The following is a 10,927-nucleotide window of genomic DNA, read 5'->3' on the forward strand; positions in this document are numbered from 1 at the left end:
ATATAGATATATTTGTCCTTCAGTTATGGAGCCCAGCAAACTAGCTTTTGGATTCTTTTTCTTGCACGTCAGTATTAACAATATTATACAAGAAGGATAGGGACTGCCAGCTCTTGCAATTACAGTTGCTGATAGATTTCATAGAAAAATTCTATTTTCAGTTGTTGTTTTGAAACCATACCATTCCAGATAAATACTGTAATTCAATTCATTTTAGAAAAGTTCTGATTACATTGTAAAGCTATAGCTGATGATGAGGCTAGAAAACGTATGTATATTTGCATATATATGCATATTTGGACATATTTTCTGATTCTCTCACTCTCTCTCTTTTTTTTTTTTTTTGGAAGTTCTACTAATCCCTGTGCTTCTGAGCTGCACTAGGATTTTGGTAGAGGAAGGTGGCTTGGTGTTAGGAATGTGCTTTTTCCTGTTTTTATAGGAACTAGGGTTAATGGCTGTGGATGAAGGGAGGGAAGCTGAATGGGGTTTTGAGTCAAGGCCTGGCTGAGCAAGGAAACTAGAGCTATGAGTCAGATGGGAGGAGACTGGGACTGGCTGGACTCAGAAACTGGGTTAGGAACTGTCAGAGAGGGAAGGCAAGCTCACAGGGGATTTTAGCCTGTATATCACGTTTGTGCACACATTGTGTGGTCAGACTTGGGAAGGTTTTGGGGCGTCCGTGACAGGATCCAAGCTTTCTGGAGCTAGTATGTGGCAGAATTACTTCCCCCTATCATACAACCTGATATGGTCTTTAACCACATGATTTCCTACTGTTCTTTTCATCAAGCCCCTGCCTCATTCAGTGCACAGAGTGGATGTTATTCATCTGCTTCATTCTCATTATTCAGTGTAATGGCCCTACATCCTATTTACTGCTCACTATTCAAACCCTGTTCCAAAGATAGAATAATTAATTTCCTCATGGGCTGTTCCTCATGGGCACTCATCATTACAGCACTTCATAAATAGTAATTCATTCATTTTCACAACACTCATATGTTGTGAAACCTCTCGGCAGGTTGGTGTTATTCCCATTTTTCAAAAGGGGAACTGAGGCAACCAGACTTTAACTAAGGCCCACATTTACACTAATTACGGATGGCCGAGCTACGTCACCTACATCCACRTTTGTCACAGTGCTTGGCATTGCACAGCCATGTACATATCATCAAMACGCAGCTCTGCTGTAGTTCTGAGCAATTAGCACTTGGGGTGACAGACTGCCGTAGCATCAGGTCAAATGCTCTCAAAATGCAGGAAGAGACAAGACGCAGAAAGCCTGCCCTCAGATTTCCCACAGCACTGCAGACGAGCAAGAAGCAGGGACAGACCCCTCTGTTTAGGACCTTGTTCAAATTCCTTAACTAGGAGGCACTTCTTCTCTTTTTTACATACTTTTCCCTAATCCTCTAACCTCGCACCAAAGTACATGTTAGACCTTCTCTGCTACATTTCCTGACTGATCCTCAAACAGGTCCATCCRTATCATATTGAAGATAAAGAATAAGTAGAATCAAATCAGTTATTTTATTTATTCCTACATCCTGAATACCTTACTGTGCGATATTCTCTGTGTGTGCTGTCCTGTATCTTCAAAAAGGCAATCTGAGAAACCCCACAAAAGTCCCACCGTGATGGGTGAACAGCAGGGCTGAAATCTTTAKATTCATAGCTCTGACCTCTGCCACTGGAACTAGGAGAATAAATGCTAGCRCTATCCTATACGTGCACCGGTGCAAAGGGAACAAGACACCTGCTTTGCAGAAGGTTTCCTGGGTGTGTAAGGGATGACTCCACAGCTTGGAGGTCCAGACGGGTTTGGAGATAAGTAAAGACCTGTGCTCTCCCCCTCCAAACCGTGCTGCTCCAATTCTCACCCCATGGTCCTCTCAGCCCAGAGTTCCCCTATCCCATGGCTGTGATACTAGTCCTGGCCTTCCTGCTCCACCAGGCAGTTTAAGCTCTATTTTCTGGATTTCTCATTCATCTCCTGCTTTCTGCCTGTCTCAGACCCAGCACCAGTTTCTCATCCCAGTGCTCCTCATCATGGTCTATGTCCTCCCCCCACCCCATGACACACTAAGATAAAAGATAAAACATTCTTCCAGGCCTGACTTCCTTGGCCTATCAGGCACATGCTTCTTGCCAAGGCAATATGATAGTCTTTCTTCCACGCTTTAAATCACTAACATCTAATCTCAGGTTTCTGTCTCCAGACTTCTGCAGTCCTGCATCCCATGCCTAGATGCGTGCAACCACAACATTTGGGAGCAGCAGTTGCTCCAAGCCTGCAGCCCAGGGCTGGCGCACGCTTGGTGCAGACAGAGCCTTTGGAGAATGCAGCTGCCAAATTCCTGAGAAGTATCTACTGAACTTCAGCAAATGCAACTATTTCAAAGGCTTAGGACTTGGCCAGATTTGGACTGCTTTTCACAGTCACATTCTTGACATCAGGGTGGGTCCTCTCCTATGCCAAATATAATGTCCGCGCTTCATAGAGTTAATCAAATAAATGATTTCAAAGATTTATTTTGATCTAAGCAAAGTGATATATTTTCTATAATATGCTTCTTGGAAATCACTGAACTATTTTTGCTAAAATTTCAAAACAACAAATAAATCAAAGTGAGGCAGTCATCCAGCATAGGGAATTTTAGATGAACACTTAAAGTCTGGCACAGTTATATATAACCGAAAAAGGATTTTATAATGGAAAGTGTCAAGCATTAAGTATAGGTGGCACTTCCAACTCCGCCTGTAATACAGATTGGATTAGATGCCTGGTTCTGTTCCCAGGGCATTCTGGATTAAACTAACTGACTCACAGTGGACTAGGAAGAAGTTTGTATTTTTCTTAGGTTAATACATTTGTACAGCATTTTTGTCCTCAGAAGAGAAAAAAAACATCACATCATTTATCTAGGAGATTTATGCATTTATTGGTATTGGTGAGAAATGCATAATTTTCTGACAATATGGAAAGGACGATTATGGCAACTAATTTTATGAGACTTATAAAAGAGAAGCTTAATAATAAAGTGTTAACAATTATAATTTAAAAATGAGTCAGCTACAGAAAAAATAAGACAAAGGCAAAAAGAAAAATGAAAAACCTTTCAGAGCAAAATGTTTTATTTCCATTTATTTCAAATGCTTTGCAGATGTGTGTGGGGCAAGTAGGAGGCTAATATATCTCACTTTAGCAGTACTAATTGTTTGCATTATCACAATAATCAAATGCAACCATATTAATCTCTGTGGTTATTAACTTGATTTTTACACATTAAGATTTAGATTTAATCCCCTGGGACCATCTATTAATGCTTTTAAAGTTGAAGGGTTTCAACAGTTTTAAGGGTTTTTTTCCCCTCTTTTAGCTGCAGGCAGTAAAATTTGAACGTGTGTGGAGTTTTGTATTTTGCATTCCTGTGGGATTTTCAGAGACACTGCTGTCAAGGACCATGAATCATGTTAATACATAGCAACCTCTACAGCTATTAAAATGTCTGCAATAATGTGATTATTTTAAAACGGAAAAACTAATATCATATGTATTACTTAAAGATCAACCTTTTTTTTTTTTTTTTTTTTAGAGTCTTTGGAAAGGACTGCTTTCAGGAGGGGGGAATGGAAACGTTAGTGGGAGTTGCTAGAATGTGAAATGTCTAATCTACTGAGAAGACAAACTTCAGCTCCTTTTACAGAACACATCCTTACTGGGTTTATAGTCAATGAAGCAAAAAAATGGCAAAAAAAAAAAAAAAAAAAAAAAGGCAAGATCAATAAGTATGAAAAGCTATTTTATTTTTGTTTAGCCAAGTTGTAGTTACACTGACCTGCTGGTAGAGTATCCAGTTTTACGCTTTCATAGCCTCAGAGTTATGACASCGAAGCATAAAACTGGGCATTGCATGTTTCTATGAGATGTCAAAGTGAAATTTAGTGGTAGTATTGAAAAATGACACAAACAGGTTAAAAAATCAAATTTTGAGGTAGATTTACCAAATAACATAATTTACAAGTTATATAAGCAAGAAAATACAGTAAAGTGACCCCAGGAAAGGAAATAAGAAAGTGTCTTGGAATGTGTTATAGTTCTAGTCTTTAAATATTAACCCCAAAGACAGTAACRGTAAGACACTATTTTGAAGAGAAAAAATGTAGTTCCTCAGATCATGCATTTTTATTGTCGCTGAGCAGGCATATCTATGTTGGCTTTTCCTGAATAAATTCTCCTTTGGTCATCTGTGTTCTTGGGCAGCCTTCAGGCAGCCATCTCTTGAATTAACATGTCCAAGAGGGTCCCAAAGTATGAGAACTTATGTAGTCCTTCTGTCTTTATTATAGCTGTGATTCTGAATGTGCATGTTTCCTTTTCCTCTGCTAAGTATTCTAATAACTCAAATTATTCAAGAATATAGAGGTCCTCATTCACCACAGAAGGCAAAGAGTTGCCTATCCCAAACAACAACTAAAAGACACTGTGGGTAGGATCTGCTTGGGGAATTGCCTTTCCTCTTGTTCATAATTTATAATACAACTCAGAAATTTCCTTTGCAGCTTTGTTATATAATTTATTCTATTTCACCGAGGATTCACTGAATCTGGATTATCTCCCTAGGACCTGAGCCCTAGTGAGAATGAATGGAGAAGACCGCTGCTTAGCCAATACAACGTTCACATGTAATCATTTTAATGGGTAGGAATTCAGCTAGTGCCAAGTGGTTGAGTGGTATTTTATAAGGTGTTAAACAGGTCTGAAATATGAAGCTCTGGTCTTTCAATACACAAGTGGCCAAATATGATGTAGTGTATTTTATCAGATACTCGGAAGAGCTCCCTCAGGAAGGAAAGGGTTCAAGTGCCCTTACTTAAGGTCGGGTGGGTTCCAGTGGCCTCAGACAAGCATTTTAGCAAGCTGATTATTGGCACCTCAGCAAATAATTTTAGATTCTGGAATATAGGGGCACCATTAGCATTGTTTTAAATTGCACTTTCTGTTTTGTAAAATCAAAAAAGGAAATTTCATGGGGAAAAGAAGTCTCGCATTCATGCAACATTAATGTTTAGGGAATAATGTGGTGTTTTGCCATGTTAAAAGAATTATTACAAACCCTTCATTGAGAAGCTCTAGAGATCTCATACTTTGTAAAAGAGACTTGATAATTGGATGTGCAGGAGGGGGAGGGAGATGTATGTGGAGGGTATCACTTTTGGTGACAGCAATGAGCCTATTTTTGTTCTTGTGAAAAAAATACCCTGATCTGGCCAAATTCAAAGCCTCTGGAAAAGCAGGGAGGCTGGTCGCTGCAGGTCTGTGTGGTGCAAGTAACTGGAGCTCAAGGCAGAGTGGCTCATTCCTGGGCTCTCCCTGTTCCCCCAGCTGAAGAAAGAATACCACGAACTCAAGTACGCACGGATATAAATGCTTGGGGAAGGCAGATTAAGTCTGCACGTATGCCACTTTTAATGAGTTTATTCTTTTACTTACATGGTTCTTTTGTTATTTTATCTGAGCACCCCAGGAATCTTTAATATGCATCCAACAAACGTCCATAAATAGGGGCTAAATCCCATCTCCTAGTTCTCTGTAGAGAGGTGATCTTGCCTGTGAGCCCAAGCTCGACTTACCAAAGCACAGCTGAGGAGGCTGTGCAGAAGCGGCTGCCTCGGGGAGTGCCGGAGAGGGCGTCCTACGGGTCCACAGTCCCCAGGGTGAGAGCTGAGGCTGGGACTTGCGTGGGAAGTAGGCAAGCGGGCGGCAGGAGGGGCGAGCGTGCCCGTCCCTGGCTCTGGCAGCCCCTGTGAGGGGCCACGCTGCTGCCACCCGCCACGGCTTTCCCGCGAGCCTCCTCCTGGGAGCTGCCGGAGCCGGGCTGCGGGGCCGCGGCCACCAGGTCCCCCCCAGGGCCAGACCCCACGGCCTCTGCTGTGCGGGGCCAACAGCAAGTCTTCTCTTGCCCCCTGCAAGCCTGACAGGGACCCTCAGCAAAAGGAGCCTCTGAAGGATTTTTTCCCCAAAGCCCACCTTCCACAGCCTTCTTTTTCTTTATGGTTTGGGTTTTTTTTTTTTTTTTTTTTTTTTTTTTTTTTTTTTTTTTTTTTTTTTTTTGTTGTTGTTGTTGTTGTTGTTTTGCTCAGAAAGGGACAAAGCTGTATGGAAAATTATCTATAGACCAGCTAGACTGGTCTATAGGTCACGTGCATGAGAGGCTGCGAGCATTTGTGCATGGACCATTGCTGGATATTACAGCAGATGCCTTTACCCTTGAAGCTGAAGCTGCCACATATTTCGATATACCTGCTTATTTTATAAAGCTAGAGGTCTGGGCAGAGGAACTGAGAGAGCCTCTTAATTCCACTGGTGCACCTTGGAGAGCTTATCTGAGGGACAGAGAGCGAAAGGAAGCAGAAAACATAAACATGTGAATGTGACATCTGTGATTCCACTTTACAGAGCATTTTACGTGTGTGAAAATATCTAATTGTCTTGCAAAAGCAAGAACTTCGGGGCTGAAACGGATGACAGAAATTAAGACAGCTTAAAAGGAAAAGCCCAGCTAGAGACATGAATCTGAAAGAAAAAAAAAGAAAAAAAGAAAAGAAAGAAAGAAAGAAAAAGAGGTTATGCCAACATTTTCCTGAATGATAGCAGAGATGTATGCTAAAGAATAGGTGTTGACAGAAAAGAAACACAACCCTCTAATAAAAGAGGTGAGCAGGCAGACATATGAACTGCTGAAATTTCAGCATTTCGGAGTGCTGTGGGTAGAGAGCACTGGAATACAGGAAAAAAACCAAATGGGAAAGATCTTAGGAAATAGTCCCCTTTTAAAATTTTTAATCATTTTAGATGCAGTCTTATTTGAGAAAAGAAATATATATATATATATATATAAATACATATATATGTATGCATATATGAAAGTATAGGAATTGAAAAGGAAAGAGAAGACAGAAAAAAAGAACAAAAAGGCACATTAGTGCTTTGGTTAGGCTTCCCTTCCAGATATCCTCTGCACTGTGTCACAATAAATCTTGCATCTCGCTTCTCAGCTGAGGTCTCGGCTGCAACATTCTTTGGTCGCTTTGTTTCAGAGCGGTGTTTGCATTGAATTTGGGGAGTTCTCTAAGCAGCTGCAACAACAGAGTAATATTTCCTCAGTCTTTCCTCGCAAAGCATGATCAAACAAGACGCTTTTGGGGCGGAGGTATCAGAGAAGCATTGCTTTAGGTAGCCGTGGCTCCCCGGGTCTGACAACCTCCTGACAGTTACTAATATCTGCAGAGTTAACGTATTGGAGGTTTGGAAGGTTTGTGATGTGTTTTTGATTTCCTGCCTCAGAAATGCACTCTGTCTGGAGGAAAAAAAATAAAAAAAAAATTAAAAAAAATAAAGTGAGCCCTATGACTCTCCTTCTTGCCACACAAGTGTCAGGAAATTGTTACCTATGTAGCCAATTTATGCTATGTAATGGGCTACTAATATTCAAGAGGAGATACTTGCTTACTGGGTATTCAACTGCTGTGTGAACATGAGTTAAAATTGAATTATTTTTGAGGAATGCAAATTCAATGTGCAAAGCCTCATCAAGGCTTTGCAAAGGGTGCAAATTTCCACAAACTGCTTTATTTGTCTTTCTCTTAGCTACTGCTTTCAATGAGTTTATTCTCTAGGGGTCATGTCATTGTCTTCTGAAATCTTGAAAGATCTTGCTTACATGTGAAAATAGTTTTATAAAATGCACAATTGAAGAAATTTCAGTTAATCAAGTCACCTTCTTCTTCCAAGGCAGTAAATTAGTTCTGATCATTTCTATTTATTTTTCTCTTTCAATCTCACATACATACATACACATGTGTGTATATATATGTATGTACGTATAACAGAAAGAGACAACATTAAATTAAGAAAAATATCATTCAACTTTCATTCAGAGACTTTGAGATTTGAGTTATCTTAATAAATGACCCTGCATTCTCATGTTTTATACCACGTAATATCCTTTTCAGTGATCAAAATCTTATTTCTGTGTTGGAATTATCTTCAGACTATGCTTGTTTTGAAATTTTACTGACCAAAGAGACAAAAGATTTTAAAACACTTGTCAGAATAATTTCCAGTCATATTAATTCTTCATCTTAAGTCCTTGGTTCTGCAGCAGGATACAGGCAGGTGGATAACGTTGCTTAGAGTCTCCAAGTAGGCAAGGTGCTTTGCACAGATACAGACACCCAGCTGCCTGCCCATCCCTGTCTGACTGGGGCTTCCTTTAAAAGTAAATGTGAACTTAAATTTATGTAGATGTAGAGTTTTGTTTCTGCTGCAAGTGGGAAAGAAAAAAGAGATTACATTTCCACAAAAATATAAGTGTGTGTCTATGGTATTGTGCAGTACAAATTGACAGAGGTAGTTTCCCTCATTTATTTTGGGGCGTGATCATGCCAAAATACTTGTTTCCATTGATAACAGTAAGAGTGTTCATATACATATGATCTTATAAAGGCTGCAGGATGTCTTCCACGTGCTTTATACATTATTATTCCAAAAGCTTTATTTCTTATGAGGGCCAAATCCTCCTACCTGGTGTAATGTGTACTCTCCGGCTACTCTAGGAGGGAGCAGAATTAGCTTACAATAACAACTGTAAAGACTTTCGTGCAGGATATGTGAGAAAAAAAAGATATTTTGAAACTTAGTGTTGATTCTGGCATCCTGACAATGTGTTCCAGCTTGTAAAAAGCCACTAAAATCCATTGAAATAATGATGATGATGAATTTCAGTCCTAGAGAGAAATGGATAATGGAGAATACCTATCACTGACCAGCTTTCAAACTCACCAACTCCACTTCTATCTTTCTCCCTGTTAAAATATATATATATATATATATATATATATATATATTTAAGCAAGTGAGTCTTCTTTTTAACACTCTAAGACCCCAGAATGTTGTCTTTATGGATACACTTCAGAGTTCAGCTAAAAGATCATAGTGCTTTAAAACGGGCATGCTAAAACCAAGCATGCCTGGAGGAGAATTTGTAAGCACAATTATGTTTGCCATAGAGTTGCTAGGTCAGTGGGCGGTATACGATGCACCCATCTTTCTAGGAGCAGTAGGATTTCCTGCTGTTTTTTTCAGTAGTGACCTAGAAGGAGGTTAATGATTCCAAAGAATGACTTTTCCCTTAGGGAAAATTTAATCTTCTGACCTTTTTCTCTATCTGTCCATTCCTTTTAAGTCACAGACCCCCTTCATTTAGCTTACATCAAGCTGTTTTATTTTCTTCAAAAACATAGTTGAAGTGATTGCTTTTGCTTTCGTTTAACCCTTGAACTGGATGCATTTCCAAACTAAATCATTGCCCAGCATACAGGATTGCTTGTAAGCATTTCTTTCAGATTTCTATATTTGTCTTAAATGTGATTGTCAACCCTCAGAATCACTTTGACAACTGACTAACTTCGAAAATGCATGCCTTTAATGTACTCTTACAATCATCTCCGAGAGTTGCTTTAGAAAAAGAACATGACAGGAATAAAGCAGCTACTGGATTTTTTTGAATTCTATCAAAATGCTGATGGAACTAGAGTACTACAGAAGGAAATTTTATTTAAAATACGTTCACCAAGACCATCATGCCATTTTTGGATTAAATTTGAGCTCATAAATATATCAGCATTTGCACAGCCAAATTGTTAGAGTGTTTTGTTTTGTTTGAACTGTGCAGACACTACTGAATCAGATTTGTTGTCAGAATATTCTGAAATAAAATAGTAATTACTTTATTATTCTCAAAGGTGTTGACTCCCGGGTGCAAGGGGTTCTTAAGGGTAACTGGAAACAGAAACTGCCTTGTGCTCAAAGCTGTCAACTTCCTTTTGCTCTGCAGCAGCCGTTGTTTTTGTCTGTATTGCATTACACACGGTTATTGCCAACATAATAATTCATGAATATTCCTTCATTTTCAGAGTTATAATTAATGCTTGATTTTGACATTATGACAAACTGGTGCAGCTCGGCAGCAGAAACGTTCAGACCCCAGAACAAAGGAATTGCCGTATTGGAGCAGACCAGTGGTCCGTCCAGCCCGGGATCTTTCTGCCTCTCGCGCTGGCCAATGCCTCAGGCTGCAGAGCAAGGCATAACCCCCCCCTCCCAACGCACCTAATTGCAATACTATACCACAGAGGGAAATTTCTTTTCGACCTCAGCTGGTGATCAGCTTATGCCCTGAAGTATGAGGATTGATAGCCCTTATAATTTTTATTCTAGCCAGCGTGGCTGCAGATGCTATACTTAATCAAATAAATGTCTAATACTTTGGTAAAGCTAAGTAAGGGCTAAATACTCCCCTCTCTCGGGAGAAATCCTGAGGAAGGAAAAAGTGCTGAGAAATTCCACAAGGAGAATCGCATCGAGTTCCCACTGCTTTCTGCCCTCTCTGGGGATTACAGTTTGCACGCTTGCGGAGAGGCTGGCAGGGCTGGGAAGGACTTGAAGCAGCACAGTCCCGGGCTTCGCAGGGGAATCGGGCTCCAAGCCTGCCTGCGAACGCCCCGTGGGGCCCTTGGACTCGCAGGGAGCGCAGTTCAGGCTGGGAAGTGCGAGACAGGACGACCTGTGGCAGCAGTTATCTCCTACCCACATTTCTTTCTGAAAAAGCAATGGTTTTAGAAGGGAAAGCGTGCTGCCTCAGATGCCTAGTGCTTAGGTCTCCCCTTGCAAGCTGAGATGCCCTTTTCCAAACCTGCATATCAGCGGCTACATGGTGGTTGTGTGAAGGACCAGCTGAAGCATCTAAAGGAGCAGGGGGACAGGACAAAGTGTTAGGCTTTCTCCTTCCATTTGCTTTTGCTTTTCTTTTCTAATCTTTTACACTTTCCTTTTTTTTTTTTTTTTTTTTTTGATACGAGA

The 10,927-nt window shown here is 40.3% G+C and overlaps 1 protein-coding gene across 1 annotated transcript in view; it reads left to right on the forward strand.

The window, feature by feature from the left end:
* The first annotated feature begins 9,017 nt into the window (after nt 1–9,017).
* The window catches only part of ZNF521 (zinc finger protein 521), a 239,365-nt gene continuing 237,455 nt past the window's right edge, over nt 9,018–10,927 (forward strand). Inside the window, exon 1 of the mRNA XM_085314302.1 lies at nt 9,018–9,095. Coding sequence (XP_085170428.1) covers nt 9,018–9,095 — 78 coding nt within the window. The remainder of the gene's footprint in view (nt 9,096–10,927) is intronic.

Source organism: Rhea americana, unplaced genomic scaffold (genome assembly GCF_003343005.1).
Source record: "Rhea americana isolate MKP2758 unplaced genomic scaffold, rheAme1 scaffold_40, whole genome shotgun sequence".
Taxonomy (NCBI): domain Eukaryota; kingdom Metazoa; phylum Chordata; class Aves; order Rheiformes; family Rheidae; genus Rhea; species Rhea americana.